Source organism: Halichoerus grypus, chromosome 6 (assembly GCF_964656455.1).
Source record: "Halichoerus grypus chromosome 6, mHalGry1.hap1.1, whole genome shotgun sequence".
In the NCBI taxonomy this organism is placed as follows: Eukaryota; Metazoa; Chordata; class Mammalia; order Carnivora; family Phocidae; genus Halichoerus; species Halichoerus grypus.
In genome coordinates, this window is record NC_135717.1 from 87779806 (window position 1) to 87807558 (window position 27753).

Sequence of the window (27753 nt, forward strand, 5' to 3'; positions counted from 1 at the left end):
TTCCTGCTCTTCTGTCCTCTTGCTTACCTACACATTCTGTTCCAGCTCAGCTACTTTCCCACCTGCCCCTCACAGCCTTGGGGGGTCCCTTTCCTTCTCTGCAGGCCAAATGGCATGTTCTTCTTCAGCTTATGAAACTGGACCTCAGCTTTTTCTCACCTCACCTTATCCCCATGAATAAATCCTGCAAGCGGATTTCCTGTCTCCAGGGACGTCTATCAGAATGTGGTGATTTTTCCCCTCGGTTTACTTTTGTCCCTCCTGGAACCCTTCATGGACCACAACTGCAAACAGGATCCTCAACTTCCGATCGTAGAATCCCTACGACTCGGTTGCGGTAAATGTCTGTGATGTGGGGATATTCAAGCATCTGGTACATATCCTTCCACCCCGGGATCTTTGGTTTTATATTCTGAAGGACTCTGGAACTAAATATGGGATTCCTGTCACAGTAAACATCACCATTAGTACTTATAACGATATTATTTATAAGACTGTGCAGTCTTGGAAATAACTATACTCTGGATTTGTCTCAGCTGTTTAAGTCAAAGATCTTTATTTTCAGTTTCTTTTCAGACAAAGGCCTTGCAAGAATCACAGATGAAAGATCATGCACAAATCACATTTTTTCCTCCACCACAAAAATACAGGTTCAATCATTTTTAAAGATCAGTTTTGAGTGACCCAGATAGCTGGGAAAATGTTGCTGGATTTTTTTCTGATCTACCACAGAACTTTCCAAGTCAGTTCGAAGGATGTGGTCTATCTTGGCTGTCTGAGCTCCTACCAGGAGAGAAAGAACATAGACGGAATATGCGTATTTCATAAAATTGGCAGTACATGGCTTTGAAGGGGAAGTTGGTGAAGCTGGAGACACAGCTGGAAGCTGTGCTCCCTCCTTCTCCCCTCAGGAAGCGGACACAGAAACAGACATCCGGGAAGCTGTAGTGCAGCGAATTACTCATGCTTTCACCAGCCAGACCTCATTGCGACGTCCGTAGGGCTTCATGGGAGGGTCATAGCCAGTGCAGAAGTAGATGTCACTCCGGCAGGTGGCCGTGCCCTCCAGGGCGGTACGCAGCTGGGTGGCATGAACTACATAGTCGGCTTCCTTCGCATACCCACCGAACTGCCTGAGATAGAAGAGAGTACGGGGCTGGTTAAGGGAAGACGTGATCTCCAAGAGAGGGGGGACTCTTTTTTATTTTTTATTATTTATTTTTATTATTTTTTTAAGATTGTATTTATTTATTTGACAGAGGGGGAGGGGTTACAGGCAGAGGGAGAGCAGAGATGCAGGCTCCTTGCTGAGCAGGGAGCCTGATGTGGGGCTCGATCCCAGGACTCTGAGATCATGACCTGAGCCGAAGGCAGACGCTTAACCGACTAAGCCACCCAGGCGCGTTTTTTTTTTTTTTTTTTTTTTTTTTTTAAGATTTTATTGAGAGCGGGGAATCTTTAAAAAAAGAAGTCACTTGCTACTCTCACTATGACAAGCATGCTGGAGCAGTGAGATGGCACATCTGCCACTCCCTCGATGGGTGGATTTGACTCCCTCCCGAGCCTCAGATCCTCGTTTGTGCACCTGGGATATGCTATCTTTTTCCTCCAAGGTTGTGATGAGCATTAAATACAATAATGGATGTGAAAAACTCTAATGCAGAGCCTGAAACACGGCAGTCAAGTACTAAGTGTGAGCTTCCCTCTCTTTCCTGAAATGTCCCCGAGTGACGGTAGGCTGCCCTTCCCCTAGGCCGTGCCTTCGCCCTTCTCTCTAGCTCTCTCCTGCCTTGGCATCTCCTCCTCCAGGCCCCTCTGTCTCCGGCTGGGGAAGGAGGAAGACGCAGGGGCTTTAGTTATAGCTTAGAGCTGCAGCGAATGCTTCTCCCCCAGCAGATCCTTTCTGATGAGTGAGCACATCACAGCGCTGACCCATAGCAGCTTTGTTAAAAACACAGAGCGACCAAAGGCAAGGACCCGAGGAAGTCTTGGGAGGCCCCTTGGCAAGCTGTAAGCATGCCCCAAATAAAGAAATCACTTCTAATCAATCCCTTCTCCTGCACAAATCATGAAAGCCTTCTTTTTCTAGTAAGTAACAAGACTTTCCTAAATCAGGCTTTTCTCTTAATGGCAGAAGGTGGGGACAGAGAAGGAATAAAGCTTGCCTTTTCAAGATGATTATTTTCCTCCTTACGTCATCTGCCTACGCTCCAAAATTCATCCTGTGGCCTACCCTAAATATACCACTCTAAATCTGAGTTGCACTAAAATCTTTATTAGAGTCAAATATGTCCCCATTTCTAATGAGCTTTATGACTCAAAAGTCTGAATCTGCACCAGGCCAAGATTAGGCCAAATGCATTATTTTTGGTGGGGTTCTCTGAGTCACGCTTTGCTCTTTTATAAGTGGTTAGTCATGCTCCACGAGCATTCAGCATGTTGATTACAGGGTTATTGATGTAAAAACACCCAGGATTTCATCTTTAAGGGATTGGTTCTTCCAACATCTAGACAATCACTACAGTACACAGACACAGCCAAGACCAATTTGGAATAGAAGAGGCTTGGTTCAAGGATATTGAAGAAAGATCATAAGGCAGATGAAGAAAGTTGAACTCTAGCTTCACTGAGGCTCGAATGAGAGGAAACTGGATTAGTAGACCAAGGATGGACATTAAGGATAAAGACTGTTCTGGCAATAAAAGCCAGCAAGACAATGGAATTACTTTCAAAGAACGTCTATAGGTTGAGAACCACTTGCCTGAGACGAATCAGATGTTGAACGTAGGGGCAGGTGTTGAGTGCCCCCTGCATCCCGCACTCATGCTGTGACACTCGATTATTATCCTTGAAAATGAGCCATGTTGGCTCTTTAGGCTACTGGGTTTTAGAAACGTCCAAAGAAAGAGTGGTTCTCAAATACCTTCACTCATCAGTCAGTGGCAAAAGGGCTAGTTGTGTGCTCAATCCTACCTCGGCCCCTTTCTAGCTCATGGTCTTGGGCAAATGCTTTAACTTCTTTAACCTTCAGGTCCTTTAACTGTTAAATAGGGCTGATTATACCCATCTTCGAAGGCTATTGTGAAGATGAAGGGAGACAAGATGGCGGACTGCTCAGCACAGTGCCGGCTCACAAGTAGGCCCACACCAAACAGGAGCTATTACTGTTGCTTTGCAATTGCTCAGAACAGCCATCCAGTTCCCTGCCTCCTGGGGTGAGGGGCATGACAGGGATCTCAAGTAATATCAGGAACCCAGGAAGAGAGCCTAGTAACGAGCTGGCTCGATGAACAATCTCATCTTCTCGATTGGGCCTTCTCGCAAAACCCTATTGAGTCTTTAACCCCACTCCCCCTTCCCATTCTTTTTCCTTTTTTCTCCTTGCTCTTTCTTTTCTTTCTCACTCTCTTCCCCTTCCTCCCTCCCCCTTTCTTTTCTTTTCTTTTCTTTCCTCTTTCTTTCCTTCCTTCCTTCCTTCTTCTTTCTTTCTTTCTTTCTCAGCACTTATGACCTTCTAACATACTATATAATTCACTAATTGTGTTCACTGTTTATGGTTTGAATTTCCCAGTAGAATACAGGCCCCATGAAGCCAGGGATCTTTGTCACTTTTTGTGCACTGGGGTGTAGCCTGAGCACCTAACACAGTACCTGACACATGTTCAATCCCTTGGCTAAATCAACAATTCTGGGGTAAACAATAAAGTTAGTGTCTTCAGGTCTTCGGGTCGATAGACCTCAAGATGATCGCACTGAAGACTGTCTGCCTCCACATTCACTCACTCATATAATGAAACCTGAAGCACACTAAGGGGACGGTGGTGGGAATTCAAACAGGGAAACTGGATTAACTGGAGCCACACTGGGAAGGGCCATGAATGCCATGCCAACGACTTTGAACCTGATCTTAGATGCAAAGGTGGACTTACGAAGGCTTTGAAAGTAAGGGGCTGACATGATCAGGTTGTGTTTTGGAGAAATCCTTCTAGCGGCAGTGGAGGAAAAGAGATGGACTCGCTGGAGGCCAGGAACGGCCACGTGTGAGATGGCAAAGGCCTCTGGACAAAGGTAAACTTGAGAGGTGACTGATGCGAGGGGAGGGCAGGGAGAGGGGGAGTCGAGGATTCTCCAGGGTTTCCAGTGAAGTCTCTGGATAGAAACTGCTGCTAGGGATGCTAGGGTGAAGAAAAGGAGGAGTGGGGATCGTTAATATTATGGTTTGGGGGCCATGTTGATATGAAGGTGCGTCTGTGAAATACATTCATGCAACAACTATTGTGTACCTAAGTGTGTGTCAGGCACTGTGCAAATCTCCTCAGACCTGGGAAGAACTGGAGCCAGAGATCCTGATTTGGGAAGGAGGTGGGTCTAGTGACAGATCCTGGGAGTCCTCAGTGAGTAGGTACTGGCTATAATCATGGTAAGGAGGGAGACAAGGCCTAGATGGTGAGCAGACTGAAGGTCAGCAGTTTGCTCTTGGGAATCCTAGTCCCCAGGTGGTGGGTGGAAGAAGTGGCCTTGGAAAGGGCCACTGGAGAAGGAGCTGTCTGAGAAATACAGAGACCCAGCAAGTGATATGGAGAATGTCATCGTCTGCAGATTCTTAAATTCCCTAAAAAAACCCTCCCAAAACAAAACAAAAACAATTTAAAAATATTTATTCCCAGGCTGACTGAGATGCTCATAACGAAGATAAAAATTTCCCTCTTGCTTCATCATGGAACATTCTACTAGAAAACAAGCAAAGCGAATGGGCTAGGAAACAGCAGATCCATGTGTTCTCCTCACGGCCGGTCTAACCAACGCACCCTCACCCAAGCACAGAACTGCACAAACAAGCCAGAAAACCAAACCCTACCAGGCACATGACCCTACTATACACAACAGAGGCCTAGTGCTGGCTCCTCAGCTTGTTCGGGGATAAGCCACCCTCTTCCCTCCACGCCCCCCCCCCCACCTTCCAAGCTGTACGTGGAGGGCAACACAGTGCCCACAGTCTCCGCATTCACAAGCACGTTAGAGTGTGACTTCAAGAATTCTCGTAAAGCACTTTGAGCTCCTCAAAGGACATAAACATGAAGTCTACACATTATTTTTGTAAGCCTATTAACAAGTCTCTGTCTCCATCTTCAAAGAAGCTCTCCTCCAGGGCACTGTATTTTATCTCCCCCCACGTCAGAGTTCAGTACTGGAACAAAGACTTTGGTTACTATGGGAACCGAGGAAAGACACACACACCCCCTGGATTCCAGAAACACAAAAGGAGCTGACTACAAAGGTCTGGAAGAGGTTTGTGGGGCGGGGATGAAGCAGGCTAACAGATGGAGGCTTTGGTCCCAGGAGGCAAGAAATCATAATGGTTGAGGCATGCAGTGGGGTAGACGGAGAAATGGATGGTCTGAGCCTTTAACAATCAACAAGTCAACACAAATTTGGGGAGGGTCTGCTATGTATGCATGTAGCTCTGTGCTAGGCAAAAGAAGTGTAAGACTAGGAGCTGATAATTGCATGTCAACGGGAAAGAGGCTTCACCCCAGAAGGCATTTCATTCGGTCAGACTGAACCATGCTTACTGAGTTGAGCATGACGGGGCACAAAACACAAGCTAGACACCACAGAGCTGTAAAGATGATAAAGACGTCTTTCTGCCCTTGTGAGGTCTAACTCTAGTGGGCAGGCAGCGACACACATAAAGATTATATAGGGCACAAGGAAGCACTAGAATGAAGGTAGAAGGTACAGATGGAATGTTCCGGGGGTGGGGAATAGGGAGTGATTGGTTCTGACTTAGAACATGAAGGGAAGGCGTTATAGAAGACCTGATATTAAGCCGTTGTTTATTGAGCATCTCTTCTTGATGTCAGCAATGAACAATATGACAAAAATGCCTGGCCTCACACGGCTTCCACCAAGGAGAAGCTGGAGAAGGGCTGTAGGAGGAGCTGGGCGAGTGGAAGTGGATGCTGCATGTGGACGTGTTTGGGGGGGCATGCCCTGAGATCAGGTGGACACGGAGTGGGGTGTGTTGTGGATTAGATGCCACGATGAAGCATTTTTACTAGGCTTCGCTGCTTGGCTAAACATTTGGGGACCCAACCCAAAGTCTACCCAACCCCCGTCTCATTTTATTACCAGCCTGGGCTTTGTGCCCAACCCTAACGTGTGCCCGAGGCCCACGGGCAGAGTTGAGAGGCAGGGGGAGGGAGTGGGATGGGTCCCGTGCTCTAGGGCTGGTGGTGATGAAAGGACACCTTGCAAGGGGCAGAGGTGGAAGAACCATGAAGAATCAGGAGGACACAGCAATAGTTCTGGGGAGGACAGCTGAGTTCCATTTCTGACGTATTGATTTGGGAGACCTTGGGGAGGCTTAGGTGGAGACGCCTCCCGGGGGGTCGCGGGGGCGCTGGTGCTTGGGAGACATGGCAGCGCCAGCCATGTTGACTCAGGCTCATCCACCCAGAAATGGTGATTGAAGCCTCTTCCAAGAACCCGTTTGTAAAGGACTGGGGGGATACCTGACCCATTGTGGGGGGACATGGTGATTAACTAGGTTTTAGATTCAGAATCTTGTCACCGGCAGGGCTCTCAGAAGTGAGGTGGCTTCAACGTCAGAGGTACTCGAGAGACACGTGCCAAATGGAACCAAGCTTGCCACTGAGTATACACGTTACACAGTGTAACTGCTGCACATCTGGGCAGGTGATGCTTGAATTCCTCCGAGGCAAGCGTTCATCCCCCTGTTACCTGTCCATCTTACTGGTAGATACTTTATGCCAGAAGGCTTTCAGTAAGAAATGTGCTTCCCTATAATTTTAGTCCGCAAAGACCACTTCTCATCTCTGAAGTAGCACAGGCCTGGGGCACCTGGGTGGCTCAGTTGTTAAGCATCTGACTTTGGCTCAGGTCGCGATCCCAGGGTCCTGGGATCGAGTCCCGCATCAGGCTCCCTGCTCAGTGGGGAGTCTGCTTCTCCCTCTGTCTGCCGCTTGCCCCGCTTGTGCTCTCTGACAAAAAATAAATAAAAATTTTTTTTTAAAAGATTTTATTTATTTTTTTGACAGAGAGACACAGCGAGAGAGGGAACACAAGCAGAGGGAGTAGGAGAGGGAGAAGCAGGCTTCCCGCCGGGCAGCGAGCCCCGATGTGGGACTCGATCCCAGGACCCCGGGATCATGACCTGAGCCGAGGGCAGATGCTTAACAACTGAGCTACCCAGGTGCCCCTAAATAAATAAAATCTTTAAAAAAATAAATGAATAACACAGGCCTGAAATACCAAAGACATTTGTTTCTCATCTATTTTCCCCACTAGGATGTTTTTCCTGCTTCAAAGAGCAGACATTTTGCTTGTTCCCTGCTTTATTTTGAGCACTGAAAATAATTCTTGGCACAGAATAAGTGAACAATGAATACATGTTTTTTTTGAATGAATGAATAAATGTGTAAATGGCCTCATCTTGGTCATCATGTTGAGTCTGGTGAATGCTAAGGCATTCAAGGGAGGGAGAGAGATGGTCAGGTTGGAGATTTTTTTTTTTTTGAGCATTGAGAATTTTTTTATGGTCAGGTTGGAGATTTATGGATGGAAGGGTGACAGTTGAAGCTATCGGTGGGGGCCAAGATCTTTAGGGAGGAGAGCAAAAAAGAAAAAGAGAAGTGCAGGGAAGGCAAGGACCAAGACTTTCACTCACTTATTTACTCCCCAACTTTTAACTGAGCACTTACTAGAGGATAACCCAAGGCCCTACCCTCAAGAATATTCTAGTGAGGGAGACGATCATAAACACATGAACAAACAGGTACATAATGCAGATGAGAATAAGTGAGGTGAAGAAAAATCAAGCAGGGTAAGAGGATAGAAAAGAAAGGGGTGCTATTTTTGATAGAATGATCAGGTGAGGCTCCTTGAAATCAAAATGACAGAGTTTAGGCATTGAGCAGACCAAGGAGGCAAAACTGTATTATGTCCCCCATGGCCAGAGCCTCCTATGATTACAGATGGGCGCTGGAATTATCTAGGAACTTCGCTAACACTGGTCTATAGCTCTCCTATATGGAACACCCTTGAGGCTTAGCAGTTCTTTCCAAAGTTCTCTTTCTCTAGGTTGAGCTTCCCAAGCTGCCAGTGGCCTCAGTTAGGGCCTGGGCATTTAGAAAGGACAACAGCGGCATCCCTAGGATCCCTGTGGCTGACAAAGTTGTATCACACACACACTTCACTGGACCCTAACAACAGTGTGTCATACATTCTATTCTATAGATGAGAAAACTGAAGCCCAGAAAGCCCAGCTATAAAACTCATAATTATTAGAGTTGTGGTTTGAACTGAAGTATATCTGTCATTGCTTGACTTTTTTGTTGTTAATTCTAGTAAAACTTTATCTGATTCTCAGAGGGAGGTGAAGTCAAGAACAGGAAAACAGGCTAACACTCACCGAGTGTCTACCTAACGTCCAACACTGTAGGCAGCTACGGATACCATGTTTTCTCCTCATGACAACCCTGGGTGTTAGGTACTCTTACCCCATCTTGTACTTGGGAAAACTGAGGCACAGAGCGGCTCGGCGACACGCCAAAGGTCCCACGGCTGTTGAGCAGGAGAGCTAGGATTGGATCACAGGTCACCCCGACAACAAACTCCTTGTTTCCAACTCTTTCCTTTTGGCCAGACATTTCACTAAAACCATCACCCTCTCCTGCCATTGGTCTCTGTTGAACCCAGTGCTGCACTGCCCTCAGGAGGCTGAGCTGTAACCTAAGTGGCCTTTAGGGAACACAGAGGGACCTGGAATATGGCCACTCACACAAGTGTGAGGATACTTCTATTGCCTCTTGTGACTACTAAGAAGATTCTGATAGTGTTATTCCTTCCTAGCCTTCTATCCATTGACTGGTAATACATACCACTAATAAATGCATCATCCCTTTTGAACATCTCTCCATGAGGTCATACAAAAGGAAGCCTGAATTAAGGAGGCGAGGCTTTCATTTTAGAATTAATTTTGCCATCTAATGCAAATACACTCACGTGTATTTGAAATAGTACTTTTGCCTTCTACTACCTCATTCACTCTGCCTTCCACAGTAAGGGACTCTTAAATGCACATTTGACTGTGCAGTGACACCAAGTGGCTAGTTGAGGAATAACAATGCTAATTTAAGACCATGGGTTAGGTTTAAAAAAACATTCACAGAGCCATGCTAGACAGCGTATTTATCACATTCATCTGTTTAGGTTTCAGAGAATTAACAGGAAACTTCCACAGACCTGACTTTAATAGTACCTTTTAAAGAGATACCCTGTCCCACCGTAAGGAACTAGGCTTCCTCGGAGAAATGGCTATTTCCAGCTCTAGGGCAAGAAATGCCAAGATGTGCTTGGAACATCTTGTCACACCAGACAGCAAGGAAGCTACCATACAGTACTAGAGTCTTGTCAAAAGGACTAGGAAACCAATTTGAAGAGGCTCCCACTGGCCAAAGATAGGACAACGTGAGCATCAGTAAGAACAACTGCAAAGAACTGAAACACATCAGTTATGTTTCAGTTCGTATGTTTATACTGATCCTCAGAAAAACAGAGACCAACGCCACCTTCCCTGCGGAGCATGTTCAGGAATGAAATCATTCTTCTGAAAACAGGCAAGAGAAGGCAACAAGCTAACGAGAAGGTGTCTTGCCTTTTTTTCTGTAACTCCATCTCAGGGAAACCAAATAGCAGACGAGAGGAGGTTTCTCTTTATCAAAGTATGCCAGCTAATAAGTGAAGGAAAAATGGAGGACATGATCATTTTACAAACTCAAATGAAGCAAGGCATCTAAGTAAGGTGATCTACAATGACTGACATCACAAAAACAGAGGCAAGCAAACGGCATGAGCCCCCCATGGTAGTATACAACACCACCTGTGAAACATCCTGGCCGAAGGCGCCAACCTGAAGCTGCCCGTGCCTTTGGTTCTAACTGCTAACTTACGGGCAACGCCGGAGGCAGAGGACATGTTAAACGCCATGGAAAGGCAGTCTTCAACATTCAGGCTATGGGAAACAGTAGGACAAATGATCCATAAGCAGCCTTGAAAAATAGAAAGGTGCGGTAGAGAGAAAAGCCACAGATTAGTAAAAGCTTAAAAGGTGTACCAGCCAACTGCCATGGATGGATTTTATTTGGATCCAGGTTCAAACAGACTTTAAAAACAAATGATCAGAGTAGTGGGGGAAATCTGAACACTGGACATTTTCTATTATTATAACATTAATGACATGCTGAAAAAATGTTAGGAGTAATAAGACATTAGGATTGTATTTTTAAAAAGTCTTTAGTAGTCACACTGAAGTATTTATGGAGGAGAATATAATGTCTGGAATTCGCCTCAGAATAACCCAGTGGAGGGGCTGGGTGGCAGTTGTGAGGGTACACATGACACAGGTCTGGCCTTCAGTTATCATTGAAGGTGAGTGATGGGTTCCATAGGGTTTCATTATCTTATTCTTTTTTTTTTATTTGTCAGAGAGAGAGAGAACGAGCACAAGCAAGGGGAGTGGGAGAGGGAGAAGCAGGCTTCCCGCCGAGCAGGGAGCCCGATGCGGGGCTCGATCCCAGGACCCTGGGATCATGACCTAAGTCGAAGGCAGACACTTAATGACTGAGCCACCCAGGCGCCCCTCATTATCTTATTCTATCTTTTTATAAGTTTGAGAATTTCCATACTAAAAAGTTAAGGGCCAAAGAAAACCATCAGACCTGCTCATTACCCTGGCTTTGCTAAAACAACAGCCCCATCTACTTGGAGGCTTACGTGAACTGATTTAATCACGTCAACCTCATTCCTCATGAAATCAAAAGGGGCGAAGGGAAAAAATAATTACTGAAACCTCCCACAGGTCACACACATTAAGTCATCTGTAAAAACAGAAGCATCTTAGTAACTACTGAAAGATACTCTTTAGTAGAAGTCCTGTGAGGTAGGTTGCTATGGGCACTTAACAGATGGGGAAACTGTCTTAGAGAGGCTGAGTGGGATTCAAACTAAAATAGACTTGTTCACTAGAGTGCCCCAGGCTGCCTCCCAAGACACATGGGCAAGAGAGTGGAGAAGAGGGAGAAGGAATGCGGGTGAGACAGTGGAGACACGGCACCCAAGATTTAAGGAGGCACTCACTCTCAGTGCCAATCCTGCACTTGGACAATTGTGAAAGTGGGTGCCTCCTTAAATTTTGTACTACAGCCACCTCGCTTCCCCACCCTAGTCCCTGCCCTTGGGAAAGATATTCTTTACCTAGAGTTTGCTTCCCCTGCAGCCTCTGTAGTGAAGGCTGGGAGGTCTGAAGGATGAGTGGAGTAGGGGAGCCGGAGGTTCTAGGGCCAGCGGCCCGGCTGCAGTACACTCACTGTCCTCTGGGGGGCGTGCGTCACCCGGCCTACGACTGCCCAGAGCAGCCCAGCTCACGTTCCCAGCATTAGTGTTAGCTCCAGAGAAAGCTACACCCTCAGGTAGCAGTGTTGGGGCAAGGCAGCCAAATAAGTAGGTTTGGAGGCCCCTGGGAGTGGACAAAAACTGTCCAGTACAAGATTATTTGTGTATTTATTTTTCTTCAGGTTGTTCTAGAGTAGAACCAAATCCACACCTATAGTTAATATTGGAAAAGATCCTGGTCTGTGACTGTACATGGTTCAGTGCTTGTCACAAAGTAGGGTTTTAACAAATGGGGAGTCACTGATTCTCTACAAGAGACTTGGTTTCTGAAGGGAGGTTGGGGCCCAAAGAATAAAGCCATGCAACCATCTGCACCTGTTAATGCTCTATAGTCAAAAGGAACACCACCCCAAATGGGGCTCTGGAAACAGGATAAGAATGAAAATAGGATGCCTGTGTGCTCTGCTCAAAGGACTGTGGACAATGAACAACTGAGGGGGTGGGCAGTCCAGTTCTGGCAAATACTCCCTGCCCTTTTGGCATTCAAGAAGAGCATGGGGTAAAAAGGAGGGCCCCCAAGTCCTATATATATTCATATACTCATTTATGTATTCATGACCCCAAACAACAGCTTGACTTAGATATTCCCTGAGTCTCCCAGAACCCTACTGTGGCTAATGTAGATGTTCAGCTTAAGCCGTGGGGATACTCTATCCACATTAATTTGGCAACTGGCAAAGTATTTATTCAGACATAATGCAAATGTTTGGTGCTGTAAACTTAAGAAAATGAAATGAGAAATTGTCAGGACTCAGCATTTAACTTAATTCATCAATAATACAAAGAAATAAATAAAATAAACCTATTTGTATCAAAAAGAATAAAATACCTAGAAATAAATTTAACCAAGGAGGCAAAAGATCTGTACACTGAAAACTGTAAGACATTAATGGAGAAGATTAAAGAAGACACAAATAAATGAAAAAGATATTCCATGCTCATGGATTGGAAGAATTAATATTGTTAATAATTAATTAACTGTTAATTAATATGTTAATATTAATTGTATTAATACAATTAATTAATTGTGACATACTACCAAAAGCAATCTACAGATTCAATGCAATCTCCATCAAAATTCCAATGGAATTTTTCACAGAAATAGAAAACCAACCCCAACATTTATATGGAACTACAAAAGACCCCAAATAGCCAAAGCAATCTTAAGAAAAAAAGAATAAAGCTGAAGCATATTTCCTGATTTCTTTTTTTTTTATAAAGATTTTTATTTATTTATTTAACAGAGATAGAGAGAGAGCACAAGTAGGCAGAGCGGCAGACAGAGGGAGAGGGAGAAGCAGGCTCTCCGCCGAGCAGGGAGCCCGATGCGGGGCTCGATCCCAGGACCCTGGGATCATGACCTGAGCTGAAGGCAGCCGCTTAACCAACTGAGCCACTCAGGCGCCCCTATTTCCTGATTTCAAACTGTATTACAAAGTTAATGTAATCAAGACAGTATGGCATTGGCATAAAAAAGACATATAGGTCAATGAAACAGAATAGAGAGCTCAGAAACAAACTCATGCATGTATGGTCAACCAACTTACAACAAAGAAGCCAAGAATAGTCTCTTCAATAAACAGTGTCTGGAAAATTGTAGAGCAACAGGCAGAAGATTGAAATTGGACTTCTATCTTACACCATATACAAAGAACAATGCAAAATAGATTAAAGACTTGAACATAAGACCTGAAACCATAAGATTCCTAGAAGAAGACATAAGGAGTAAGCTTCTTGGCATCAGTCGTGGCAATAATCTTTTGTATTTGGCGACAAAAGCAAAAATAAACAAATGGGACTACATCAAACTAAAAAGCTTCTGTACAGCAAAGGAAACCATCCTACTCAATGGGAGAGTGAATGAAAAGGCATCCTACTCAATGGGAGAAAATATTTGCAAATCACACATCTGATAAGGAATTAAAAGCCAAAATATATAAAGAACTCCTACAACTCAATAGCAAAAAAGCCAAACATTCTGATTAAAAAATGGGCAGAGGATCTGAATAGACATTTTTCCAAAGAAGACATACACATGGCCAGTAGGTATATGAAAAGATGCTGAGGATCACTCATCATTAGTGAAATACATATCAAAGCCCCAGTGAGATAGCACTTCACACCCATTAGAATGGCTAGTATCAAAAAAACAAGAAATAAGTATTAGCAAGGCTATGGAGCAAAGGGAACCCTCGTGTACTGTGGGTGGGAATGGGAAGTGGGGCAGCCACTGCGGAAAACAGTATGGAGGTTCGTCAAAAAATTAAAAGTAGAACTACCCTACGATCCGGCAGTTCCATTTCCGGGTATATATCCAAGGGTATTGAAATCATTATCTTCTTTTTTTAAAAAAAATTTTTAAAGGGATGAAATCACTATCTTGAAGAGCTATCTGCACTCCCATGTTCACTGCAGCATTATTCACAATAGCCAAGATACGGAAACAACCTCAGGGGCCATCAAGAGATGAATGGATAAAAATGTGGTGTATATATATATATATATGAAGCAATATTAGGCAGCCATAAAAAAAGAAAGAAAATCTGCCATTTGTGACAACGTGCATGACCTTAAGGACATTATGCTAAGTGAAATAACCCCGACAGAGAAAGGAAAATACTCTATGATCTCACTTATATGTAGAATTCAAAAAAAACAAAAACAAAACTGAACTCATTGATACAGAGAAGAGATTGGTGGTTGCCAGAGATGGGATGTGGGCGGGGAGTGGGAGAAATGGGTGAAGGTGGGCAAAAGGTACAGATTTCCAGCTATAAGATAAATTAGTCCTGGGAATGTAATGCAAAGCAAGGTGACTATGGTCAACAATGCTGTCATGTATATTTGGAAGTTATTAAGGAAGCAGATCTTTAAAGTTCTCATCTCAAGAAAAAGACATGGTAACTATGATGGATGTTAACTAAACTTATTGTGGTGATCATTTCATAATATTTATATATATCAAAGCATTATATGTTGTACACCGTAAGTCAATACAATGTTATAGGTTAATTAGATCTCAATAAAACTGGAATAAAATATAAATGTAATGCAGATGCTCACTGCAGATGGTCAAGAAATGGTTATGGAGATCAGGTGTTACCCTTGGATGCCTAAAGAATCATCTCCTTACAGGGAATAGACAGTGATGCTTTCTCTCTCCTCTATCTTAATGCTGTCATCCGTGGGAACCGGCGGGTTGCTCTGAAACTGGTTTGGAATCCGGAACCAGACTTTTAATTTCTTCTGTAGGGAGCCGTCATCACTGGGAAACACAGCAAAGGAAATAGGAACGGTCATTCCCATTCCGATTCCTGAAAACAGAAAAACCCACAGAGTGAGGTGGGTATTACAGACAGAACTTGCTCAGGACTGTGGAAAATCTGCTAGTCTCATTCTTCCTCCAAGACAGTATGTTTTGTTCTTGAAATTGATAACAAACCTTGTAGGTGTCAAAAATGTATAGTCAGATACATATGAAACACCTCTTATTTGTATATATTGGAAATAGAACTGTAGTGACTCAACTCGCTTGGAAAAAATTACTTGGTAATATATAACAAGACTGTAAATATTTCAGTATCTAATTAGTTTTTTAAAAATTTTTAAAAAAGATTTTATTTATTTGACAGAGAGAGACAGCGAGAGAGGGAACACAAGCAGGGAGAATGGGAGAGGGAGAAGCAGGCTTCCCGCGGAGCAGGAAGTGGGGCTTGATCCCAGGACCCCGGGATCATGACCTGAGCCGAAGGCAGACGCTTAATGACTGAGCCACCCAGGTGCCCCTCTAATTACTGACTATTTAAATATAAATTCTAAGGAAGTAATCCAAAATATGGGAAAGGCTATAGGTAATAGGATATTCATTGTAGCAAAATTTGTAACTGTGAGAAATTGGGAGCCATATAAATGTTCAAAACAGGAACATGTCTAAGTAAGTTAGACACATTATACATCGTGCAATATAGTGTAGCTATCAATACTTACGCTTCAGAAGACTATTTAGCAATAGTGGAAAATAGCTATAAGTAACTATAAGTAACAGAAGGATGTACAATTGCACAAACACTATGATTAAATTTTAAAGGCCTATTAAAAAGCCCTAAAGAAATACATTCAGAAGACAACAATGATTGTATTAAAAAAGATGGATCAGGGGTGCTATTTTGTTATTTTCAAGATTTTCTTTAAGGTTTAATCATTTAAAAAGATTTTTTAAAAGTTTTATTTATTTATTGGGGGGGAGGGGCAGAAGGAGAGGGAGAGAGAGGGAGAGAGAGAATCCGAAGCAGACTGTGCTGCGCATGAAGCCCGACTTGGGGCTTGATCTCAATACCCTGGAATTACAACCTGAGGTGAAATCAAGAGTTGGATGCTCAATTGACTGAGCCACCCAGGCACCCCGAGTTTTATCATTTTTATACATATATTCTTCTAAAAAAAAGTTACAACAGTATTAAGAAGGAAAAGATTTCTTCCTGACCTCGTACTAGTTGCCTTATCATCCAAAGCCTGATTACTTTGGTGCTACTCAATGTAACTGAGGTTAATACCAGTTTCTGACTTTCTAAATTATCAGCTTGAGAAATATCCTACAAATTAAACATCACATCTCTTTTTTCACCTCATTTTCTGACCCATTTTGGGTTTGCACTGATTCTAAAGAGCAGTCCAAATCAGAGAGCTTTAGAGTCAAATTCATATTTAAATATGGTCTACATACTGACAGGCACACTGAAACTTCGGGCCCATCATTTGAAAAATGGGGGCACAGCCAGCACAGACTGCCATGTCTAAGAGTGGGGCAGCCTCAAAATTCTCAGACCCTTCATTTGCCAGGACAGAGCCGAGGACCCACCATACTCATCAGTCACTGAGCCTCAGCGCTCTGCAGGTTCTGAGCTACCGGGGGACGGGGCAGAGATGTTCAGCCTGGAGGCAGAGGTCTCAAGTCTGAAGCTAGCCTGGCGCTGTGACTCGGCTTTCTTCAGTCAGTCAACCAATCCAAAGATGCTCTAAGCGCTATAGGGTTAAAACCCCCAGAGTGTATGTTCACGCCTGGGAGAGAAGCATGCGTCCGTGATATGGAGCAGGGATACCACACACCGAGGGGTAGGCTGGGATGAAGTCAGTGTGGTCCCCCTAGAGTGTCCTTGTGCACACAGCCCAAGTTCACATGCTACTGAAGCAGGTGGTGACAGGTGCTCTGTGGCCCCTCCTTGTATTTTCCCCTGATGACATGAGACCTAGCAAGCTTGCCTCTGAGACCAGAGCCACACCCCTCGGGGATACTCACCCTTGTCATTGGTGCCTCCCACGTACTTCATGACTTTGGGCATTGCTTCCCGTAGACCCTCATCCACAGGCTTGTCTGTCACTTCCACTGTGGCAAACCGCCCGCCCTCACAGGTCCGTTCCTCATAGGAGACATCTTCCTAGAAACAGAATATACATGCTTAAGAGATTAAAAGTGGCAACCTGTGATTACTCTAGAATAAGCGGTAATGACCCAGTCATAAGAACTGCTAAAGAACTTTTCCATAACGAACCTGGGCATGGTGACAGGGTAGAAGAGACAGTAGGAGTATGAAGGGCCATGAGAAGAAGATTTTGGGATTTCTTACAAATGTGGAGTCAGCAGAAAAAACTTCAAATCATCAATACTCTCAGAGAGATAAGAGAAAATATTGCATCCCAAGCCACTCAGAACATCCCCAGAATGCTAGAAAAATAGAAGGTTCAGAGATCAAAGAGCTCTTAGAAATTAAAAATATAACAGAAATGAAAAATTCAGGGGAGAAGTCAGAAGATAAAGCTGAAGGAAATCTTCTAGGAAGTCAAGTAAAAAGGAAGGATGTAGAAAACAGAAAAGGAGATCAGAGGATCAAGCAAGGAGATCCAACATCTGAATGACAGGAGAGCCAGGAAAATGAGAAGAAAATTGGAAAGGAGGAAAGAAAGAGATCCAACAACAATGCCACAAACTCAAAGGCCCCAGGATTAGCCTCATTCTAGAAGCAGGGCCGCAGGTCAAGAAGAATCAATCAGAGTGAGACAAACCAGAAGAGACTCTTAACTATAGAAAACAAACTGAGGGTTGCTGGAGGAGAGGGGTAGGGGGATGGGGTAACTGTGTGACGGGCATTAAGGAGGGCACGTGATGTAATGAGCACTGGGTGTTACATGCAACTGATGAATGACTAAACTCTACCTCTGAAACTAATAATATACTATATGTTAATTAATTGACTTTAAATTAAAAAAATAAAAATAAAAGATCTCCATGGCAATTTTCACAAAATTAAAAAAAAAGAATCAGAGTTGTTCTCTTCACTTGTACTCCCAGACTTGACTCCTCATTCCAACTCATCTCGCTAAATCGTAGCCCCCACTCCCCCTGAACGCTCAGCTCCAGTGCCACTCCCCCACAAAGCCTTCCTCCCTGGTAGGACCCCCCGCCCGTCATGACCACTCTCCCTGGGAGTCTCTGTCCTTAGGTCATTATCCCTTGCCTTATGGACCCACGCAGCCCTCCTCCTCCATCCCCCCTCTTCTTCCTTGTCCTTTGATATCTCATATGATATAATTTCGTATTCCTTGAACATATGCTATAAGCCGGTGTTTTTCAAACCTGAAAAAGAATCACGCTCCAAAACAAGAAATGCATTTTTACATCGTGCCCTATCAAGAACATACACGTGATTGAAACAAAGTTTCACAAAATAATACTTTACCCTTAGGGAGGGGAGGCTTTCTGATACTAACCTTTTCTTTCTTTCCTGTTGACTTCTACTCTACTCAAGTGAATTTTATTCTATTCTACTAAAAGAAGAAAGACGTACTCTATATTGATTTTGCTATCTGGTAACGGAACACTGGTGCAGTTTGAAAAATCTGCTATAAAGTCTTTGCAGACAAGAACTATGCCACGGAGCATCATAATTTAGATGCTCAATGGGTGTTTATTGATTGATTAAGGAGCTGCCTCTTTACTAATGATTATGAAAAACAGACACATGAGAGAGGACTTGGCCCGCCCTGGCTGGGCAAATAGGCCTTCCTGTGACATCCTAGATTGAAACTTTTCAAACCCCAAGGGGACAGAATGACTCTCTGGACGTGGGTAGGACTGTGGGGCTACGAGGCCTGTATCGTCTGAAAAAGTACATTTACATTATAATTTTATGTTTAGAATGAAAAAAAAATACCTATTGTTTTCTGGTAATGCAAAATGAAAGGAGAAGAGTGAGAAAGGGCCCCGGGAAATCTGAAAGGTTTCCGAATGCCAGTTTCATCAACTTCCCCTCACTTGGGGCAGGGGAAATTGCACCAGACTAGGAATAAGAGGCTACAAATCAAATCCACTGTGGCTACTAATTCCGAGGATGGCTGTGAGGTCCTCCCCTTGGAAAGTGTCACATTTCCAAAGGGCCTTCAGTAGCAAACCATGTTGTATGAACTTGGAGTGTTTTGCTCTTTCTGGCTCTGTCACAGCAGAGACTAGATTCACCCTTCATTTGAGGTCCCACTGAGTCTTGCCACTTATGTTTAAAATTCCAGAAACGCTACTCTGTGACTCACAGAACTGCAGCCTGAAAACGGTTTTAAAGTTCATCCAATCAAACTAATTTTCCCAAAGAGGAAATGAAGAACCAGAGGGACTGAGTTGCCCAGAAACACACAGCTACTAAGTGGTCACACTGGAACCAGAATTCCAGGCTCCAAACCCTAGTCTAATGCTAACTACAGGACTCTGTACTAAATGGGGGATGATGCGAGCACTTTTCAGTATCTTCCTTTAGCTCCTGAGTTAGTTTTCTGACAGACATTTGCATGCCTGTGTCCAAGTCTGAAGAGGGGCATCTAAAGTCATTGAATGCGGCTTATTCTCTCACAGATGGAGAAACCAATGCCAAGCTCTCACTGGAGAAAAGAGCTGGCTGGCTCTTTCCTTCATTCTTTCTTTCCTTCTCTTATTCATTCAACCACCAACAATGCAGTTTCTACTATGTGCTGAGCACTGTACCAGGTGCTAAGATACTGATGAAAGACACAGTCTCTGACATCAGGAGGGGTGTGGTCTAATAGAAGTAGCCAGGAAACCGGGGTATAATCTGATGATATATTTAAGAGGAGAGGCAGGGCAGCATGGGAACACAGAAGAGGCCTACTTCGGTTATTCTGGGGGGCAGGGTGTGTGTTGATGTGCTTGGCTAGGTCAGGCTGACCTTGAGGTGCTTATAGATCATCCAACTGGACATTCAGTCACTGATGCATGGATTTATTGAGGAAATATTATTGAAAACCTCTGACAGGTGCTATGGATTTGGAGGGGGGTCTAGTGGGGTGGTGACAAGATTATGAAATTATCGTATGATGTAGTAAATGTTCTGATAGTTCAGGGAGGGTGATTTCAGGTAGCGGGCACCATAGATGTACAAGAGCAAAGGGGAAGAACAATATGCAGCAGGTGAAGAATACAAGTGCTTCACTGGGCCTAGAGCAAAGGCTGGGGAGAGAGGGGCTGGAGATTCTGGCTGGGGCCAGACCCCTGAAGAACTCCTAGGCTGCCACAGGGAGGATTTTGTAACCATTGTTCCCCCGGGGGTGAGCTGAGTGCAAGTCAGTTTCATCTACCCCAAATTAGTTCAACCGACTTTGTGATCCAAATGTGGGACTTTGAGTGGGAGGGGTCCTGGTGCAGAAAGGAGTTCTGGGGATGGTATAGGTGATCTGTGCTCTCAGCCTCTTCCCTAGGCAGAGGGTCCACAGCAAGGAAAGAAAGGCTGCCAAGAAAGGAATCCAGTTTGATTCAGAGAGCCAAGGCCCCCATGATAATTCTACCAATCTTTTTTAAAAAGATTTTACCGATTTATTTGAAAAAGAGCAAGCAAGAGAGAGCATGAGCAGAGGGGAGGGGCGGAGGGAGAGGGAGAAGCAGACCCCCTGCTGAGCAGGGAGCCCGATGCGATGCGGGGCTCAATCCCAGGACCCTGGGGTCATGACCTGAGCCAAAGGCAGACACTTAACAGACTGGGCCACCCAGGCGCCCCATAATTCTGCCACCTGTAAGGCTCAACTCCACCTCCTCTTCTTGAGTGATCCCTCCTTCTTATGAACTCCAAAGGCAGAGAACACGAAGGCTAGAAGGGCCCCTTCCTATCTATCAGTTCATCTGCCTCCTGTTACAGATGAGCAAACTATCCATTGCGCGGCTGGATATGTGGCCTGGAGCTCAGCAGGAGACTGACATGGGGAGATAAATTTGGGAGTCATCAGCAAAAGGGGTAACTAAAGCTGTGAACGAAATTGAGACTGCCCAGGGAACATACACAGAGCATTCCGTATCACTTGACATGTTAATGAATGTCCTACCTGAAAGCACTCGTTCACCAAGTTCTTAACCTCTCCCAGATGGTCCAGGCACCAGCTAGCTTCCACCTACCTTGCCAGCCACATCCAGAGCACTTCCTCACTGGCCTTCTGCTATTTCCTTCAATGCCATGGTCATTCCTGCCTCAGGGCCTCTGTACCTGCCTCTTCTTCTGCCTGGAGTACCTCTTTCCTGTCCCTGCCTGACGGACCCCTACTTATCCCAAAAGTCCCAACCTAAAAGTCACATCCTCAAAGAGGATCCTCATTTAAAACAAGTTCCCATGAGTGCCTGGGTGGCTCAGTCGTTAGGCGTCTGCCTTCGGCTCAGGTCATGATCCCAGGGTCCTGGGACAGAGCCCCGCATCGGGCTCCCTGCTCCGTGGGAAGCCTGCTTCTCCCTCTCCCACTCCCCCTGCTTGTGTTCCCTCTCTCACTGTGTCTCCCTCTGTCAAATAAATAAATAAATAAAATAATAAAAAAAAACAACAACAAAAAACAAGTTCCCATGATATTTTTTATAGCCCCTTGGACTTTCACAACAGGAGTTATTGTAATTATAACTGAATAATAACGTGTTTAACCTCCATCTGCAACCGTAAGCCCCATGGGGTCGGGGGCTGTCTGTGTTTACCACTGTATCTCTTAGCATCTAGCACCACGTCTTGCATATGGTAGGTACTAGGAGTATTTGTGGGAAAGGAGGCTGTGGAGTAAAACCCGGTTTTACTCTAAGAACAAGGAATACAATAGACTTGGCTGGGTAGACAGATGAGCAATTAGTCTAACTATATCTCTGCTGGAAGAAAGCAAACTCACAATGTCTTAAGGTGGTACTAGAGCAGGTCCCATCTGATTTGATAGCATCTATGTCCATAAACTCTCACTGGAACCACTGGATCACTGTGAAGATTTAGGTTTGAGAAATGGATATTACAAAACTACTCTAGTCCTTTAGGGAGCAGAATTTAAATAGAGTTCTATTTCCGCAGGAAAAAAAAAGCACCTAAGTTAGCACAGCTAACACATTTGATTCTTCAAATTTAGTGTCTTTAGTGTGTGTCCTTGTCACATGGAACATAACAGCCCACCTTTGCCCCAGATCCAGCTAGCTTATGCTTCCAATCAGATGAGGATTTGGCCCATGCCGCAAACACCAATTTTCAACATTCCCTGGGAACCCTGGTCAAATTCAAATCCCAGACAGGGATCTTGCAACAGTGCCTCTTGCTATGGGATTTGCAAGGTCCTCTACAAGGTCAGTTTTTTTCTTTGCCACCTGCTGGTGTGGGTATCCATGTTGATTCTGGAAGCCAGCTTTTTCATTCTAAGAAAATTAATAATAATAATAATAATAATAGCCAACCTAACTCAGTACTTTCTATGTGTCAGGTATTCTAAATATTTTGCATGGATGTGTTCATGCAATCCCTCCAATGATCCTGTGAAGAAGTGAGTGTTTTAATCTTTATTTTCAGGTGAAACTGGAGCACAAGGGGTTAAGTAACCTGCCCGAGTTACAGTGGGCAAGTGGTAGAGCCAGGATTCAAACCTGGGCTGTCGGGTCCTAACCCGTCCTAACAACGTGCACAGGTTGGAAAAAAATCCCATTAAGATGTCAGTTATTCCTATCAGTTCTGCTCTGAGCATTCACAAGACCCACCTAATCCAACACAGAGCGCAGTGTGTCCCCCTCCTTCCCGAAGCAATGTGGAAGGTGCCTGATAAGTTCCGCAGCAGCATGGACCTCCCCACCACAATCAGTCCTGAACATCTGGTGAGCCCGAACCTGAGCTACACGGGGCCCACTGTCTGCCATCCATCTATCTGGGCAAGAGTTCCTGACCCAGACGCTATCCGGGGCAAGACAGATAATTTCAGGGAGAGTCTGTCTTCAAAATAATATCCCCCTGAATTTGTATATTTTTTTAAAAAGGCATATAACTATCTTTGAATAGTTAAGTAATTGTCATATAGGCACTGTCATTCTCATATTATAGTTGAGGAATTTCAGGGTTCAAAGTGGTTAGGAGGTTGAGTGGCTTACCCAAAATTACCTGTGAAACCAAGGGGAAGCTAATGGTTACCATACCCAACCAAGTGCTAGGTATTTTGTTGAACAACTTATAACCGGTTATCTCATTTAAACTTCCAAACATTCTTAGAAGACACAAATTATTATTTCCTCTCGTGATCGGCTTCAGAGAGGTTAAGTAAGTTGCCTGTGACCACACAGCTAGCAAGAGCAGAGCTGAGATGAGTTCTGACATAATGATATTACTACATTTATAGGGTGCATGACTCTACCAAGCAGTTTCATGTTTTTTAAAAATTTAATATTTATAATTAGTCTGGGAGTAGATGAGAAAGATTTTTATACCCATTCTAAAGCTGCAGAAACTGAGATCATTCAGGTTAAAAGATCTGTGTCAGCCTGGTAGCAATATCTCATATGGCGCCATATTCCCATCAAATGTTGAGGGAAGATGCTTATCAGGGAATTGTGTTTATCCCTGGAGGCACCAAATCAGTGGCAGGTGACACTGTTATCACTAAGGGTCTAAAGGGAAACAGAAACTGCTAGAGGCAGAGAACAGAGGCACCTCATTCCAAGAAACTTATTTCATAGATAACAGAAGAGCTGAGATGCCCAACAGGGAACAAGGAAGCAACCCAGAGGTTGGTGAATACCCTAGGAGAGGTAGAGGGAGGATTCTGTTACCTGGGCTCAGATACCTGGATCACTCGCTGGACGCTAGAACCATGGTGGCCTGTCTAGAAAGAGCTGGAGCTACAGAGAAGCTCTTGGTGCCAGAGACCTGAGAGTTCGGAGAAAGAGAGGGAGAAACACCTTCTTCCCGTCCTGCTCCCACTAGTGCCTCCCTCTGGGTGAACCTCGCTGCGAGTTGTCTGACATCAGAGCCTGGGAAGTAGGCAACTGGAATCAGCCTCCACTCCAGACTCCAGACTGAGACCCAGGAATGGGCGAGGGAGGGGATCTGAGGACAGACAGGTCGCAGAACAGCCCAGACCCTGCATTGGCAATTGTCTGTTAACCCAAAAAGACCGAGGGAGCTGGATTGCACTACAGAAAGGAGAGCTCTCTGGGAGCTGTTGGTAACATGGGGATTCTTTAAGTGTTAGGGCCAACAAGCGTCCTAGACATTCCTGGGCCGAGTCCACAGACTGGCGTGCACACCTCACGCAGGCCCAGTCTCACCACAGACAGATCCCGTGGCCGGCAGTTTACGAACACTGGTAGGCAGTTGCCACCAGGTAAAACTGACATGATTTGCCCTACTCAAAACCACAGCCTCAGTCCTCAAATTCCCTATTCCTTCCTGCCTTCCCTGCTTGTTTTTCTTCACAGCCTTGATCACCATCTGATAACGATGTATTTGACCTGTTTACTTGTGCATTAGCCACTAAGGCGTAAGCTCCATGAAGACAGGAGTTTTTGTTGGTTTTGTCCCTTGCTTTATCCCCACTGCCTGTAAGAGTGACCGGTATGCAGATGGCACTCAACAAATAATTACTTGTTGAATACATTACTTTTAACTTGGGAGAGTTCACAGGAAGAATCTGAATTTCTGGTTCTGGTTTCCTTAAAAATCTGGCAACCCTGGTTTATATCCCTGCATAGCAACCTGACTGCCCTTTGTAGAGGGGGCCCTGAGTTCTCCCTCGGATTTGCCTCAGTCCCCACCTTGCCTTGGAGTCTAACACTGCCAGCTTCACTCATTTCCATGGCCTGCCTGGAAGCTTGTAGGCATCTGAATATGTCGCCCCTGATCTGGGCTCAACTTGGTCATTCTAAGTGCAGCTGAGGGAACTCAGAGACAGACAGATGAAGTGACCAGCCTCTGGTTATAGCTGCGTGAAGAGTCCAGACTAGAGTCTGGTTGAGGGCTTTTGTGTGACCATCAGCGCACTAAGTACCAGAACTTGGCCCCCAGACAACACTCCTTTAGCATTTGAGGTGCTGAGCGGGGAGCTGAGTATACAAAGGGCACAAAGTACCTGCTTGCAAGGAGACTATAATCTAGTGGCAGACTCTTTGTTTTCAGCGGGCAGTCCAATTTGCTTGTGTTAGCACTGATGTCAATTTGGGGGGATATAGCAGTTATGCTCTCTTCACCCATCCTGTATTCTAGAACCCAACTCTGGGAGTTCCACTGGCCGGCATACCATTTTACGGCTCTGGGCCTTTGCGCATGCTCTTCCCTTTTCTGCGCCCTCCTAACATCCCAGAGACCCAGCTAAAGACACTTCCTCCGGGAAGTCCCCCTCATCAGCCCCTGGCAGAATGGATCGGTCCTTCCCCTGTGCTCCCTCCCTTGCACGTTTACTTCTGTGGAGCACAGATCTTGTTCTTTTATACTCATTTCTCCAGTACTTGGGAATTTCTTGAGGACAAGCACGTTTTCGGTCTTTTTGCACCCAAAGGCCTCTCAGCAAACAAATGCTCGGTATGCTTAGGATGTTTAAAAGAACTAATGCATTCAACAGGCGCTGTTCTATCGCCACGCCGGGACTCCTCTCTTAAAGCGATCTCTCCTCTTTGTCCCCCCTCCTTCCAACACAGCCCTCAGCCCGCTGCTCCGTACTTCCCTTTTACTTCCTCCTTCCCAGTTCACGTGCTGGGCACTGGAGGGCCGTGCCTCCCGCAGAAGCCAAAACGCACATTCTGGGGGCACACCGCTGTCCCCCCTGCCCGTCAGAACCCGCTCCAGCCGCGGTGCGTGGGGGGCGGCCCCGCTTCAGGTACTCGGCAGCCCTGCGGGCCTACCTTGCCCCCTTTGCTCAGGACCTGCCAAGGCCACGTCTCTACGCTCCCGAACAGCGAGTTCTTGATCACGCCCAGCATGGTGCGGCTGCGGCCCTCCGGACGCACCTGCGGACTCGGGGCTGCAAGGGCGGCTGGGGCAAACGGGCCCGGGTCGGCTGACCGGCGCCTCGGACTCCGCCCCGCGGAGAGGCCCTCGGAGGTCGGCGGGGCGGGGCGGGGCGGGGCGCGGCGGGCGGGGCGGAGGAGCGCTTACGCCCCGCCTCCGCCGGCCCCTCCTCCTCTGCGGAGTCGGACTACTGCCTGGGGCCCGGACACAGTTTCTCGCGCGTATGGGATTTAGGCCGCTGCGGTGGAGAACTTTTTACAACCCGCCCCCCACCCCCACCCCCCATCCACCCCGGTTTCGGCTCTCGCGTACCTGGGCGCCAAACTTCCAAGCCTCAGGATTCCTCTCGAGCTTTTTTGGCTCTCCACCCTAAGGTCTACCTCCAGTACGTACTGCATAGACACGGTTCAAAATCTCTGCAGCCCCCGCCCCTAGAGACACCTGATTTCGGCATCTCCACCGACGTATCCTGGTTTGTCTTTCCCTCCACTCTATTACCTCTCACCTAGACGATTGAAAAGCCATCTTAACTAGTTTTCTCCTTACTACTTCCTTTCCTTTAATCAGTTTTAATCACAAATTCCACGTTAATTTCCCAAAGCGTGGCTTTGCTCTTTGGGTCCTTCCAGTCAAAATCTCCTAATCAATTTCATTACCATTCGTTGAGTGCCTGTTTCTCGACAAGTATTTTACAAATATCATTCTCTACTCCTCACACCACTAAACATACATATTTTATGGCCATTTTACAAAGGAGGAACCTGATACCCAGAATAATTAAATGACTTTCCTAAGGTCGAAAACCAATGTGCGGCCTGGCCAGGATTTGAATCCTGTCCCGGTCCTTGTCCCTGTCCCTAACACTTTATGGGGCTCCTGGGTGGCTCAGTTATTTGAGCTTCTATTCTTGGTTTCGGCTAAGGTCATGATCTCATTGGCCGTGGGATCGAGGGTGTGGGGGGGCCCTCCCTGTTAGGCTCCCCGCTCAGGGGGGCGTCTGCTTGAACATTCTCTCCCTCTGCCGCCCCCCCCACGCGCAGGCATGTGGGCTTGCGCATGCTCTCTCTCTCTCTCTCTAATAAATAAATCTTTAAAAAAATCCGTAACACTTTTATTTTTCCCTGTCACCTGACCTCTTACAGATCCACATATGTCCGGCGTGTGGCACTACTTGCCAAATACCCTCTGTATGTTCCTGTCCCCTGTGCCACAGAGATGCCTCCACCGGGACTCCCCCCCCCCCCCCCCCCCCGTTGCACCCCTTGGTATTTGACTTCTCTGAAAGTCCAACGTTCATTGTGTCTCCAGAAACACTGTGTGGGCCTTCTGTCTGAACTCACCTACCATTTTGTTTATTCAAATGTTTCTCCCTGTATGAGGATTTTATATGCATGTTTCACTCCCTGATTATATTGTCATCTGGAATTGTTAATCTAGTTGATAGCCGCATTTTGCAGGCTGCTCTGAACCAACCCTGAGGGACTCTTGCTGTGCCTGCTTCCCACAGAGGGGACCTTGAACCTGAGCCAGATAGTGGGAATCAATAATGGTGATACTGATGACTTCTAGTTTTGTGGTAACAGATATTAACTTTATTAACTATGTATAAAAAAGATTTACTTTTGACTAATGTTTGTTGATTGCTATAAAATAAATGGCTCTTTAATTATTTTATATTTTCTTGACTCTAAGATGACAGTGATTATGCATCACTGTTATTTTATGTGCCACCGAGAAAGAAAACAAATGCTACCTAGTATGCTATGACATTTCATTGATTTGAAATCATCCAGAGACATTAAAATGTGAAATAGCCTGCAGCTTATGATTCATAAGAGATTGCATGTTGCTTTGTAAGAGTTCTTGAGTCTTTCTTCCTCACAGCTATGTCCCCTTTATCACAAACTACTCTATCAAAGGGCAAAGATTTGTTTTTCTTTATCTTTACCCTCACCCAAGGGTTGCTCAATAACTGTCCAATGATTAACAAAACTATTCTTTTTTTAAAAAA

The 27753-nt window shown here is 45.3% G+C and overlaps 1 protein-coding gene across 1 annotated transcript; it reads right to left on the minus strand.

The window, feature by feature from the left end:
* Positions 1–539: 539 nt before the first annotated feature.
* HEBP1 (heme binding protein 1) lies at positions 540–25853 on the minus strand. Its single transcript, XM_036097591.2, has 4 exons — positions 25637–25853; positions 16772–16910; positions 14609–14789; positions 540–1133 (listed from the first exon to the last, which is right to left on the minus strand). The coding sequence occupies exons 1-4, from the start codon at positions 25712–25714 to the stop codon at positions 962–964; spliced, it is 570 nt and encodes a 189-aa protein (XP_035953484.1). The 5' UTR covers positions 25715–25853; the 3' UTR covers positions 540–961.
* Between the last annotated feature and the right edge of the window lie 1900 nt (positions 25854–27753).